Source organism: Thunnus albacares, chromosome 16 (assembly GCF_914725855.1).
Source record: "Thunnus albacares chromosome 16, fThuAlb1.1, whole genome shotgun sequence".
Classification (NCBI taxonomy): Eukaryota; Metazoa; Chordata; class Actinopteri; order Scombriformes; family Scombridae; genus Thunnus; species Thunnus albacares.
In genome coordinates, this window is record NC_058121.1 from 17,464,375 (window position 1) to 17,478,779 (window position 14,405).

Below are 14,405 nucleotides of genomic sequence, written 5' to 3' on the forward strand. Positions count from 1 at the left end.
AGAAAAACAATGCACTTCATCAATTTCTCAGGAGGGCATCTGTAGCTCCCTGGAGGAGTACAACCAGCGCATCTGGGAGATGAAACAGGAGACTGGGTAGGCAAAACATGATAGCTACATACAAGACCATACTCAAGCAGCACAGGAGAAAGTGATGTGCCTGAAGGGTGTATTCTGTGCAATATAGAGGTTTAGCAAGGTGGGTGGTTTGGGTGTAAACTGTGCTTTAACAAGAAAATCTGGTTTAGGCCACTGTGACAGCAAGATTCATTGTTTGGATCCCTACCAGCTGCATGAGTCTGAAGAAAATGGTTTCATATAATCATTACCAGTGTGGATGTCAATACATGTAAACATATAGATATGCCCGTACTTTTCTAATTTTATGGACTTTATTATCAACACCTGAAATAAGATAATATTTTCTTTTATTACTGTCACATTTGTCCGTGGGTGTCCACTGCCTCACCTTACCATGGATGTATGGCACCTTACCTAAAACGGAGTTCCCTTCTGGTGACGTAAGACGTCGCTCGGTAATCTTCGCAGTGAGCAGACACTATTAATCGACTTCGGAAATTCATCGATACATTTGTAATAGTTGAGCATATACACCCCAGTAGGCGATAAATTTTGACAGTGTAGCTCATTGCACGAAAGAAAGATACAGTTGGCATTTCTCGACAGAGTCTTGTCTCCGGAGACGTCGAAGGGCGAGCGTCCCTCTCTCTGGGATTGATTAAAACGCCTGCTCCTTGCTGTACTCTCGCCATGGCGTCGTGTCTCTGCTCTCTCAGTAACAGAAAGTGGCCGCCTCTCTGCTGCTGCTGCCGACTCAAAGCTCACAGACTCGCTCGGCGCCTCAAACCGCCATTTTGGAGTCAGAGAACCGAGAGTCGGCAGCGGCGACGAGAGACGGAAAAGGGGGGACACGGGGCCGAGGTGAGATACTCCTTGGTGGTTGTTATGGCGAAGGAGCAACGGGGGAAGATGGCCGGGAGGGAGAAAGAATTAAAACATGGGGATCATTCGTTCACTAGGCGACCGAGTCCCCGCTCGTGTCCGCAGCGAGGGTACTAGAGGCGCGGGCAGAGGGCCTTGCTGCCGACGCATCGCGACTAGCCAGCTAAAGAAACGCTATTAAAACCAATATATCTTAATAGATTGTTTAGGCAGGGAGGTGGTGGCCTTAAAGAGACAGGGCCGATTTGAATACTTCATATTAATGGTGTGAGAGGACGTCTGTGTCAAAGCTCCTCAGTGTTTCATACGCTAACGATAATGATGAAAAGCTACATTAACGTTAGGCAAGTTAGCAAGGAAGCAGTCGCCCTGTAACAAAGGCTAAAAGATTAGGAAAATAACTACCATCGCTCATGTGATATCTTAAATTCGGTTTACTTGAATCAGTAAGCTGTCAATGTGTATGTACAGCAGCCCCGTGACCCTTGACTATCATTGATGGTAAACTAACGGTCGTTAGCTTGCAAGCTACAACGGCTACAACCCAATGCATCATCCAAGGTTAGCTAGCAAGCAAACCCTGGCTAACGCTAGCTTGGACTTGCTAACTAGCTAGTTAACCATAACATAACGACGTGATAACGACAAAAATATGTTGTAGGATGGCACAGCTCTCACTTTTTTCCTCATTAAAAAAAAGATAAGGCTCTTGTTTGGCTTTAGTTCTTGTCATCACACACGCGAGGCAGTGAACTTAAAAGAAAGTCAAGTGAATATGTAACGTGATTAGTAGTACCGGTAAGTACAGAGGACATCTGACTCAAGTTTATCATGAAACTGTCAGAACAATCACCTGCGCGCCCAGAAATGTCATTTTAGCTCAAAATTTGCTGAAATGATACTATTTACATTTAAATACATCCAGTCTGACCTCTTAATAAACTGAAGTGGTATGAAAATAGTATGCAGTGTAATGGCCAAACTTACATCTTCATTGTTTATGATACAAACAAGATTAGAAAAAACCGAAGCTGACATGTTTTTAAAAAATAGACTTAAAGCCAGCCATTACAATTTTCTTAATAAAGTACTTACATCATGAAGGCAAAATGAAATTTTGTACAATTTTAATTCTTAGTAGTAGTGTGCTTTTTTGACATGTGTGATTAATATGTGTATTTGTTAAAGACAAAAGCTGGTTTCTTTAAAAATCATGAACACTCCTCACTTTGTCAGTACAGCATGATGTGACAAACTCCAAATAAACAGAACCCACAACACGCCCACAGAAAAACTTTATTGTCTTTTGGACATCTGTTTGTGACTGGGGATTTCTTCTTTTGTAGGGTTTTTGACCTTTGTCTGACCACTAATCTTGGAATCAAGAATAATGACATTCCTTACTGAGAAGGTAGGTCCACAATATACGTATATCATATGTTGCACAATGACCCGTGCTGGCACCATACCTGATGCACAGCCGTTGGAGGAGAGTAGCTTGATATTCTGATTAAATGGCTATTTTGCTACCATAAGAGAATCTTAGACATGGATGGTGATAGAGAGGTCAAGAACCACGGAAAGAGGAGAGTATCACTGTCATACCAGGCTAGCTTGGAAAATTATGATTGGGAAGATGGATGCAAAATTAAGCATCTGATCCTGAGCTTCCTGTTAGCAATTTACAAATCTTTTTAAGTGGCATGAACCCTCACACTTAAAATTCTGGCTAAGATTAAGGTGAATTGCAATAAAACAGCAGAGCTCTTACTTGTCTCATAGTTTACTGCTTTATCTGACCTTGAACCATCTGCCTGTCCTTTTCTTTCTGTCTCCTCTTCCCCTCCACTTCTCTCCCCTCAGTAAAAGTTCCTGCCCAACAGGGCAGAGGTATCCGTGCTGTATGGCGTCAGGGCAGGGTGGCCGGCTGGACGCTGGAGCATCAGGGAGCTCTGGCCTGGCCAAACCTCTCTACCTGCAGCGCTTGGAAAGATCCCTGAGGCTGGACAGTTTCCTGCGCCACACGGCCGCCATCTTCAACAGAGACATAACCAGGTACATGCGGAGAGGGTTGGGGGTGGGCGCACACTTCTCGCTCTAAGACACAGATTTATTTCTGGGCACATTGGGCACTGCAGTTTAAAGATGGCACTTGTTTGGATGTGAAGAAGCCAAAATTTAATCACATTATGTCCCTCTGTCATGCAGTAGTATTTATACAATCACACTCATCACCAAAGAAGAATACTGGGCTTACAGCTAAATATTTCTCATGTTCTAGTGATGACAGTGATGAAAGTGATGACAGCGATGGTGCACTGGGGACAGGGCTTTCCCTGGACCCCTCCGCTCAACATACAGCTTTGACAGTTAAAAGTGAGTCATGTGAGCAAGGGGACGGGATGGCAGAGGGTAAGCCCCTCAATGGAGTTCTTCTGCAAGGTAAAGGTAAGATATATCCACATCTCTCCTCGTACTTCTTTCTGATCAGTGCTCTTTTTGTCACCGAGCCTGTGTCATGTTCTACAGAAACACTTATTTATTATTACTATTACTATTTACATATTACTACACAAGTACACCCTTGTTGCTGCCATTCCCCTGTTGAAAGATAGTCTTTATCAGTCTGTACATGTGATGTTGTACCTTCTCTTTGAACGCCGTAGACCAAAAGGCAGATAAAACAAGCCTCTACAATTTCTCCAAGCTAAAGAAGAACAGGAAATGGCTGAAGGTATGGAACATTTCACTGTTCTGTTCGCCCTCTTCCTTACGCACCATTACACATCCTCAGCTTCTTTTAGCTACATTCCTCCTCTGTCTCCTGCAGAGTATCCTGTTGAGTGACGACACCACAGACTCGGACACGGACTCTGATGACTCTGACTTCACTTTGTCCCGGGAGGAGCTGCATGACATGCTAAGACTACACCGCTACACCAGGCAGCATCAGAGCAAATTTCACAGTGACCGTGAGGTACACATTCACACACAGTTAAATACAGTACCCAGTGATATATAAAATCCCCCTGCAATCATTATATTGTCAATTTTTGTCTGTCTCTCCTACAGCTTCACCAGTACCAGTTCTACAGCACTGGACTTCTCTCTACTCATGATCCCTTCTATGAGCAACAGCGCCACCTATTGGGTCCAAAGAAGAAGAAAATCAAAGATGAGAAGAAATTCAAGGGTAAAGACAAAAAAAGACATGTTTAGGAATGCAGTCATGATCGTGGCAGTGCAGCAAAGCAAAAAGAATCGGGTAATTACTAGAATAGCTGGCAAGATTTAAAATTCGTTGTTCCTTTTTCTTTTAGCCAAACTGAAAAAAGTAAAGAAGAAGAAGAAGCGGGGAGAGGGAGATTTTCTGGAAGAGGGACGTCCTTATGTCTCCAAGATCTTCGCAAAGTTTTCCCATGATGCTCCGCTGCCCATGGTGAAGAAGAAACATCTTACCATTGAGCAGCTGAATGCACGGAGACGCAAGGTCTGGCTCACCATCGCCAAAAAGGAGATCCCCAAGGTTAGTACGTATGTCACGACTCAGTACCATTGTTCAGGACCATTTTCCCAAGATTTATTAGGCTAAATTGTCCTGTTTATACTTATTTTTCAGTCTTTTAAGCAGAAGACCTCTGCTAAGAACCTTGTCTTGACCAATGCTAAAAAGGTAAGTAAAGCTTATACACTGCTATTACATTTAAGATGTTTAATTGTGTAACTTTCTATTGACAGTTGATAAGTTGAAACTCTCTTTATTGCTTTATTATGAGACTAAATTGTAGCTTCAGTACAACATTTTAGCTGTTTTTGTTTGGGTTTTTTTTTGCCCAGTTGGCTCACCAGTGCATGCGAGAGGTCCGGCGTGCAGCTATCCAAGCCCAGAAGAACTGTAAAGAGACGTTACCTCGGGCCCGCCGTCTCACCAAGGAGATGATGCTTTACTGGAAGAAATATGACAAAGTGGAGAAGGAGCACAGGAAGAGGGCAGAGAAGGAAGCCTTGGAACAACGTAAACTGGATGAGGAGATGAGAGAGGTAGGTGGGGAGGAAGGTGTTGTCTTTGGAGCCACCTCATTTGGCAGCAAATGTTTCTATGGCAATATTTGAGTGTGTTTACATTAAAACACAAGCTTTAAATGATTGAAATGTAGGATATATTGATCATCTTTAGCAATGATATAAAAGCATTTTTAATCCATGTGTCTCTGTCTCTTGCAGGCCAAACGTCAGCAGCGTAAACTGAATTTCCTCATCACCCAGACGGAGCTGTATGCACATTTCATGAGCGGTAAAGCGAGCATGGGGGGTCCAGGAGGAGATACAGCTCAGGAGGAAATTCTGAAAAAGCTTGAAGACACTGGTGCGCAGAGACAGATTGACATTGGAGGAGGCGTAATGGTCAACATGGGACAGGAGGAGTACGGTAAGAACCGCTCACTCAAGTGTATTATGTAAATGGAGCAGAGTCAGTTAATAACTTGAAAGTTTATGGTGGTGATAGCTGAGATTTTTATGGCTCTACTCACGTTCAGTCCAAGTTTTGAATTAGGGACTGCTGACCAAGTTGTCCTTATATTTATTGTTTCTTTTAGCTTCCCCTCTATCACTGAATTACTATTTCACTTTTTGTCCTATCGGGTGTTTTAATGCACTGTTAAGCAGTAGAAATATTTGTGCAGTGAACTAAGTCTGGAAAATATAAAGCAGGTCATTTAGGGCCACTCTTTGTTAAACTAATCACGACAACTTTACATTTGCTCATGACGATTATCTATAATTAATTTTCAGATAATTATTATAGAATAAATGGCAATATTCTCATAGAATTCCAATGTTTTTTTGCTGATATGCCTTTGTGTATGTGAAATTAAACTGGATTCTATGGTTTTTATGCTGATTGTATGCGATTTCAGATAGTGAATACTACAAGTCCCAGGCATTGAGGAACGCTAAAGAGGCCTATAAGATTCATCAAGAAAGAGTAAGTAGATAATTCAGGCCCGACTGCACTTCCATATACACACAAACACACTATACTGTCTGTGTGCTAACTCAAATCTCTCCCCGCAGACGCGAATGTTTGACGAGGAGGCAAAGGACAGCCGCAGCGCATCTCTCAGTGCAGCTGGTGCGTCATTCTCAGGCGCCGGCTCCGGGTTTGGAGAGAGCTACAGCCTTTCCAACCCATCCATCCATGCAGGTGAAGACATTCCTCAGCCCACCATCTTCAACGGGAAACTCAAGGGTTACCAACTCAAAGGCATGAACTGGCTGGCCAACCTCTATGAACAGGTACCAGTGTCCATCTCTGAAATTAGGGGTCCATCTGGCTTCCCAGGGGGACTTAAAAAAAAATCTGAAATCCTTAATGTTTCTCTTAGTTGTTGCATGTTTATATATAAAAGTTCCACTTATTTTGTGGCTAGAGGTTTAAGAGAGAATTCAGTAATATTAATATTACGGTATTACAATAACCTGGAGTTCCTTTTAGTTTCTACAGTTACTTCAGGGTGTTTTTTTTGGCATTCAAGTGATTCCACATTATGTTTACATATAATGTGAACATTGACTGATTTATTCTCTCCTTGTTTCTCTCTCTTTTCTGTAGGGAATCAATGGAATTCTGGCAGATGAGATGGGACTTGGGAAGACAGTCCAGAGTATCGCCCTGTTGGCCCACCTAGCAGAGGTGAGAGAAAGAGCACCGGGCCAAAGGGTTTCACTTCCAAAAAGCTCTGTGGAATGTCCAATTGTTTTTGCTGTTGTTTCTAACGAACGAAAACATCTAAACTCCAGATTCTTTGTGCACCTGCATCCTTTAAAAGAGTCCCTAGTTCATGTTTTTTTGCAGGTGTTGGAATAATTCACTGAATGAGTCATTTGACTTATTTCATTGTTGTGAATAGTTGATTCGTCGGCTCTTTAGATCTCTCGCTCTCATCGCTCCGAAGGGAGAAAAAGTAGAATTCAGGGGAAATGGGAGCTTTTCAGTGTTGAAGTATCGCTGACAGGAAGATGCATGCTGTGTTCCTCCAGGGCTTCCTGTTATTGGGTGCTCACACAAAGACCACCTGTTGCGGTGCCTGACGATGTGTTCTCTTTTTCTGTCTCCCTGTGCAGAGAGACAACATCTGGGGTCCATTTTTGATCATCTCTCCTGCATCCACGCTCAACAACTGGCACCAGGAGTTCACCCGCTTTGTGCCCAAATTCAAGGTGAGGATCCATGACGCTGCTGAGTGAGCACGCCAGTGGAAACACCTGCGAAAAACATGTCTGCAGGAATACTTGCATCCTCATTTCTAGTGTTCTCTGTAGTCTGTTTCACTCCTCTAATGAACCCAGTTGACAAACATCTGAGAGCAAACACACTCTGGATAAAGTGTCCAGAGATGCAAACATTTCTAGAACTGCTCATTAGAGGGCAGTATTGCATTAGGACGTTTGTAGCATTGCCTGTTCTAGAGGCTTTGAAAAAATCTTTTTGCAGGCTGTGTGCATTCTTTTAAGCTAAAGACCATTTATCAAACACATCAACTACGCCTACGTGCACACAAATACGCACACACGCACTATAATATGCATAACTTCTTGTTGTGCTCAATGCTCAAGTATGCCCACTTTCTGAAAAAATTTTTATTCCAGTCTGTTTTGCTAATGAGGTGTGAAAAGACCTTATTATACAATTTGAAGATAAGCTTCCTGCACATTCAAAGCAAGACTGACTGAAAACAATGAAATACCAGCTTGTGATGAGCGATGTAATGATGTGTAAATCTTTTCACATAGCACTCTACATCAACAGCTTAAGAACTGAAGCAGTGATTCATACGTGATACTATGCCTAAATATTTCTTCTGAGAACATCAGTGGTAGCTCTGCGTAAATGTAAGCAATTTGGAGGAGCTTAGTTTGAATGTAGATTAGGGGAAATAGATTCACACAAGTGGTCATATCGATATTACTGATTTTCTTGATAGAGCCACTTTTTTCTCCTAGTTTTTAACTTTGCTGTTTTGTCCGTCAGGTGTTGCCATACTGGGGAAACCCTCATGATCGCAAAGTGATTCGGAAATTTTGGAGCCAGGTAAGGAAGAGATGACGACAAAGCTGAGGATACATTGGCATGAAAATGCAGCAGTGTGTTGTTTATTCAGTCAATGTTGTACTCAGTTCTGTTCCTCTTCCGGTCTGTAACTCTTTCTCTCCCGCCGTTTGTCTACGCATGTTTAGAAAACCCTTTACACTCAAAATGCACCATTCCATGTGGTGATCACAAGCTACCAGCTAGTGGTCCAGGATGTCAAGTACTTCCAGAGGGTCAAATGGCAGTACATGGTTCTGGATGAGGCCCAGGCACTGAAAAGCAGTACCAGGTAAAGTATTAACAGGGTGGCTGTTTCATTATTTAGTTCTGTATTCCCAAACACATTGCAGGGGTCCTGTGTGTTAAAATGTTGATACACAATACATGATAATACTTGCTAATTATGCTGATACTTTTTCAGAGTGTAGACAACCTTAGTTTTGTTTTTCGCATGTATCAGCACCCTCACTATGAATGGACTCTAATCTACTTATTTTCTTATTTTTCCAAAGTTTTGTAGATTGATAATTGCATTTTTCCTACTGCCAATTCACCATTACTAGTTTCAGCAGATAAACAAACCATTGACAAGACTTTTCTTAATTGATTGACGAAAAACAGAGTAATCACAATTAGTTTTCAAGTCTTTGAAAGTTGATATCTATACTGTAGTGCTAACATGAACAGATCATCTTAGCTGCTGGGAGGTTAGAAAAACAAGTTCATTTTAAATGTGTTTGGTAAATTATGATGTAATATGTAATTGCCATCAGAAATGTTAAAGGACCAGTATGTAGGATTTAGTGGCATCTAGTGGTGAGGTTGCATATTGCAACCAAATGAAAACAGCTCGCCTCAGCCCCCCTTCCAAGCGTTTAGGAGAACCAACTGTGGCTGTAAAACTCGCTGAACACTTGAAAGGCCCTCTCTAGATCCAGTGTTTGGTTTGTCTGTTCCGGGCTACTTTAGAAACATGGCGGTGCAACATGGTGGGCTCCGTGGAAGAGGACCCACTTGCCATGTAAATATAATTTTATCGTTATTTTCAGGTGATTATCCACTAATTAAAACATACTTGTTAATATTATATTCCATTTCTGCCAAGTCCGTTCCCCTAGATGCCACTAAATTCTACACACTGCGCCTTTAAGTACGCCGAGTTTGTAACTAATTTTATACAGGCAGAACAGAGAAACTGTTCTTTGAAACATTTTGGAAATCAACAAAAAGTGGAAAACTGTGGGAAAATATAGTTGTTCATCTGTCCAACAATATAAGAATGCCTCATTTCATGGACACTGGCCAAAATGTACAAATCTGGTCACGCAATGTTTTCAAAAACTTGGTATCTTGAAATTAATCATTGGCATGATTACAGTTAGGTAAGTATTAAATACAAATAATAAACTCATATAGTTTTTACACTTGATCTCCAGTCATTTCCCGTCATGTTTTTAGTGTTCGGTGGAAAATCCTCCTGCAGTTCCAGTGTCGAAACAGACTGCTGCTCACTGGGACGCCCATTCAGAACACGATGGCTGAGGTGAGGTGTGTGTGCGTGCGTGCATGCATGTGTGTGCGCGCGCGTGCGTGTGCATGCGCAATTGTACGTGTATGTACATAATAGTATGTGCAAGAACCGAACCGTTGACGACTATATGTTATTACTGTCTCTCAGCTCTGGGCCCTGCTCCACTTCATCATGCCTACATTGTTTGATTCCCATGAAGAGTTTAACGAGTGGTTCTCCAAGGACATTGAGAGCCATGCTGAAAACAAGTCTGCCATCGACGAGAGTGAGTACAACTCTTAGGTCTTGAGGAAAAAATGCACCACTCAGCTACGTTTTTCTCCTACTTTTCCAGCCAACAACATATGTTTTTTAGCTCATTTGGAAGGAAATTATATCATTTATGTGCCAACATTGACCTTTTATTCCTGCTCACTGTTGCATGTGATGTGTTTTGTAGCTAAACACAATTGTTTAATGTTTGTGTTTCAGATCAACTTTCCAGACTGCATATGATCCTTAAGCCTTTCATGCTGCGCAGGATAAAGAAGGATGTGGAAAATGAGCTCTCGGACAAGGTACAAGCGAGAACATTTTACTTATTATTAATACTTTTTGTAGTTGCGCAAACCAAGTTTCTTGTCCAGGACTGGATTGCAATAGCTGTTCGTATATACATCACTAAGTTTGTGCGTAAAGTCCTTCCTAAGTTCTTAGTAACTACTAGCTAGTTTCAATCTACTGATTTACTATATCAGGTTGAAATGTCTAAGCTAGACATTTCTTAAAGACTTAAGTAATGTGTATATCTGTTTCTAGGAAACATCTGTAGCGCTGTCCAATAACAAGCAACCCACTATGTAAACAGGAAGTCACTGTAGCATCACAGGCTATAAAACAACATCCAAAAATAACAGTTTTAGGGGCTAAAGGATCAAATAAACTTAACTGCTAATCTTTTGGGAATGTGGCTCGACTTTAATTTAGTTTAATTTAATTTTAATTTCTATCTGCATACCTGGAGAAATATACGTGTTAGAGTAAGTAGTATTCATACAGTTTACAGTGGGAGGGAAATATCCACTTCTGCTGAGCTAATGGTCGTTATTTCATCATTCAATCTAACGTTATCAGCATAAACTTTTGTAATTCGAGGTTTAGTATGATTTTTCTGTGAAATGTAAAGTGTCAAGTCAGATATGTTGACCATATTCCATATTACCTCTTTTATTCTTCAATTTAAACGGGTCAGATATCAGCAAGCTAACGTGAGCTTTGTTGGTTGGTTCACTCAGCTAGCTAACACAACAGGTCCAACATACCAACTAATTTCTATACAAGAAGTAGTTCGTGTGGTACAACGGTTTTAATTTAGTGATTCATAAATCTTCACATAGTAAGAACTTTGTTATAAAAAGGCTAAGTTTGAATTTACGAACAGCTGTTGCAACTGGCTCCAGAGCAGCACATTTACATGGAACAAGATTTGAAATAGAAGTAATAGCAATCGTCAATTTTCAAATGAAATTTTCCAAAAGACAGATATATATATATTTATATACAGTATATATACTTTTTTTTTTGTAATTTGAGGGAAAGGTTCCCCAGAGTATGTCTTCGAGCAGGGAAATTCCATTAGTTAGTGTGTACATATTAGAAATGAATTATATTGGGTGTTCAAAAAAGGGAAAACTAAATTTTAAAAAAAAAAGCCTGTATCAGCCCATGTACTGTACTAAAAATGCAATATCGTATTTTATCATTATTATATAGCTGTACTTCTTTCCTTTTCTGGTTAAACCTGCACCCTTCCTCCATCTGTCTCCCAGCTCACTGACACCTTAAGTGTTGTAATAAGCCTGTGAGTGATGCTTGTGCTGGCAGATCCTCTTGACAGATGTTGGACTCAGGGTCTCTTGCTGTCACACCCGGTGCACACATACTCACTCATACGCTGTGGGAGTCTCGAAACACAGTCAGAGTCAGAGGAATGGCAGAGTTCACCACTCCCCCACATCTGTCTTTTTCACTTTCCTAGTTCGTACCCACATGCAGTTCTGCCAGCCCACTTCCTTCTCTTCTTTTCTCTTGTTTTGTCAGCATACTGAAAGCCAATAGTGACTGGTGAAGTTCACTCATGGTTCATGGTCGGATTTTATGGTTTGTTGTTGTTGCAGTTTCACTGCTTTCATCAAAGCATGACACTAGATAGAAACCACAGATTTGAATGTATGTTTAAAGAGTATTGGTCAAGCTGGGTATGAAGCCTGCACCCATAAATTCATGCTCATTTTTGGTCCCATAGCCCATGTGTAAACACTGTACGTATTCTAAAGGAGGCATACCATCATAGTAAAGCTAAATTGAGAATCTAAATATTTTTGTTCTCACTGTTGGCTCATGTTATGTATGTCAACTTTTTTATATAGTGTTATCAACTATTTTATATAGTGTATATTTGTTTTTTATCTTAATTTAATGTTCAATCTTTGAGCAGTAAACTTCCTTTTAAAATAAATTAAACAATTTACTATATCATTAGCCCACTGAAATGTTTTTGTTTAAATTCTAATAATTCTGTTTGGAAGAAATGAAAAAGTAAAAATTTGTAGAGATCTGAACTCCAGCTGCACATACATGAACTTCACTGTAAATCTGTTCTTTTTTCATATTTACCCAGCCAAGAGAAGCAAGATGATGGTTTCTGTGGAGTTTTTATTAGCACAGATTTATACACACTCGCTGTTCTCTCCCTCCGCAGATCGAGATCCTGACCTACTGCCAGCTGACGTCCCGGCAGAGGTTGCTCTACCAGGCTCTTAGGAACAAGATCTCTATTGAGGATCTGCTGCAGTCCTCCATGGGAACAGCCCAGCAGTCTCACAGCACCACTTCCTCCCTCATGAACCTGGTCATGCAGTTCAGGAAGGTAGGATCTGCTGCTTAAGCTGAATTCTACCTTCGGTTTCCAGCGCAAAAAATAGAATAAAATACAACTAGAGGAAGACGGCGTTTTTTAGTTTTGATAATTCTGTCAATACATTTACACTGCATTTTATTGATAAAAATCAAGATGTTTGATTAGACAGTCCTATAGCAAACATTAACATGAGTTGGTTTCTTTGCATATTTCCTAACTACACTGTCTGCGTGTAGGTGTGTAATCACCCCGACTTGTTTGAGCGCCAGGAGACGCGCTCTCCTTTCCACATGTCCCTCAAGCCCTACATCATGTCTAAGTTCCTCTACCGTCACGGCCTCATCCACGCACACAACCAGGCCAAGAACAAGTAAGTCGTACCACACAGATACAGTATCTACACCAGCACAACAGTAGCTACAAGTATTGTTTTAAACATGTGAAATTACCTTTCTTCCCAGCAAATCTTTCCTTTTGTGGGGATCATATCATCTTTTGCTCTGTTTCACTCGCACATGTTCAGTGGTTTAACTCAATCTCTCTCCACAGATTACTTCAAGTGCTGTTGTCTCCCTTCTCTCCAAACCACATCCAGCAGTCTCTGTTTCATAGGAAAGGTTAGCACATATCAAGCTATTACACAAAGATAATGTTTTTCATTTGACATTCAAACCTCAGTTTCACCCCAGTTTCTCTCTTCGTACTTCAATGTTTCCATCATTCTTCCTGTCTGATATTTTGTTTTTCTTTCTGCTTCGGTTTATTCTCACATTCTTCATTCTGATATTCTGTTTTTTTGTTCCAGGTGATGACAAAGGAAGCTGTTTCTCCTTCCTGCGCTTCATCGATGTCTCACCAGCCGAGATGTCCAATCTCATGCTACAAGGCACCTTAGTCAGGTGGGCTTCATTTTCAGATCTGTTACTCTCTTTGTTTCCGTTCCAAAGAAGTGAGACACTGAATGTTCAACAGCTATTTAGGTGCTATACTGTAGTTGAATCTGTACTCTGTTCTCCCTGTAGAGAAGGGGAGGTTTAATAATTAATAAAAGCCAAGTTTACACAGTAATTCTGATCATAGCAGAAATCTTTATGAAGTATTCATAACGATCCGTTTTTCCTCTCCCTTCCCTTTCACAGATGGTTAGCCCTTTTTCTTTCCCTGAAAGCTGCATACCGGCTCCACTGTCAACGCCTGTTTGGCCTTGAAGAAGAAGGGCAAGAGGAAGCCAGAGAAGAGAAGGGAGACAGGGGGAAGTTACAGCCCAGGAGTAAATGTCTGTCTCACAAAGACCTGATCCTGTGGCTGAACAGGCCTACCGCCTTCCCCAACACACACACCAGCCCTGTCCTACAGGTAAGAAAGATGCGAGCACACACACACACACAGAGTAAGATATACAGTACGTGCAAGAGGCTCTTGAGTAGCCATCTGCAGTACTTGTGGGCGTGCAACAGACAGTAATGGTGAAACTCCAGTAGGGAGGCATGTGCTGCTGACGATGCTGAAATCGTCCCCAGAGCATCAGTCAGTGTTTGACCACACAGCGTGCTCTCTGCCCCAGGTTTCCTCACCCTCCTACGGGATCCAATGTGGAACTTAATCCCCCCCGTAGCCCTGTGACCCAGAAACACTGTCTGACTACCTCCCTCTGTTTGTCGGTCCGTGCAGACCGGCGTCTATCTCCACTTTACTGTAGAGGAAAGTTCTGGGAGGATATACTATCGTTTAACATATTTTAAAGATAAGTTTCAAGACTTTTTGTTTATCAGAACAGCTACGCTTCTGTTTCTACAAATTTTGTCAAGTCACACCAACTCTGTCACATCAATATGGAACCCCCCCCTCTTGCTTTTATTTATTAAAATTCTAGGTCTCATTTTTAGAAAAAAAATCTTGCATGCCCAGTGAAGCATAAT

The 14,405-nt window shown here is 41.3% G+C and overlaps 1 protein-coding gene across 3 annotated transcripts in view; it reads left to right on the plus strand.

The window, feature by feature from the left end:
• Window positions 1-430: 430 nt before the first annotated feature.
• ino80 (INO80 complex ATPase subunit) overlaps window positions 431-14,405 on the plus strand; it is a 36,596-nt gene continuing 22,621 nt past the window's right edge. The window contains exons 1-25 of one of the 3 annotated variants that reach the window (XM_044329614.1): window positions 431-942; window positions 2,310-2,374; window positions 2,827-3,018; window positions 3,245-3,411; window positions 3,630-3,697; window positions 3,794-3,940; window positions 4,036-4,156; window positions 4,284-4,489; window positions 4,583-4,636; window positions 4,801-5,004; window positions 5,188-5,392; window positions 5,883-5,950; window positions 6,040-6,261; window positions 6,578-6,658; window positions 7,090-7,185; window positions 7,997-8,056; window positions 8,203-8,345; window positions 9,515-9,599; window positions 9,735-9,852; window positions 10,059-10,144; window positions 12,328-12,495; window positions 12,723-12,856; window positions 13,036-13,103; window positions 13,292-13,385; window positions 13,626-13,842. In XM_044329614.1, coding sequence (XP_044185549.1) covers window positions 2,867-3,018; window positions 3,245-3,411; window positions 3,630-3,697; window positions 3,794-3,940; window positions 4,036-4,156; window positions 4,284-4,489; window positions 4,583-4,636; window positions 4,801-5,004; window positions 5,188-5,392; window positions 5,883-5,950; window positions 6,040-6,261; window positions 6,578-6,658; window positions 7,090-7,185; window positions 7,997-8,056; window positions 8,203-8,345; window positions 9,515-9,599; window positions 9,735-9,852; window positions 10,059-10,144; window positions 12,328-12,495; window positions 12,723-12,856; window positions 13,036-13,103; window positions 13,292-13,385; window positions 13,626-13,842 — 2,964 coding nt within the window. In that variant the 5' untranslated portion in view covers window positions 431-942; window positions 2,310-2,374; window positions 2,827-2,866. Of the gene's footprint in view, window positions 943-968; window positions 1,762-2,309; window positions 2,375-2,826; window positions 3,019-3,244; window positions 3,412-3,629; window positions 3,698-3,793; window positions 3,941-4,035; window positions 4,157-4,283; window positions 4,490-4,582; window positions 4,637-4,800; window positions 5,005-5,187; window positions 5,393-5,882; window positions 5,951-6,039; window positions 6,262-6,577; window positions 6,659-7,089; window positions 7,186-7,996; window positions 8,057-8,202; window positions 8,346-9,514; window positions 9,600-9,734; window positions 9,853-10,058; window positions 10,145-12,327; window positions 12,496-12,722; window positions 12,857-13,035; window positions 13,104-13,291; window positions 13,386-13,625; window positions 13,843-14,405 lie in introns of those variants that run through there. The other 2 variants (XM_044329616.1, XM_044329615.1) reach the window with 2 other exon arrangements.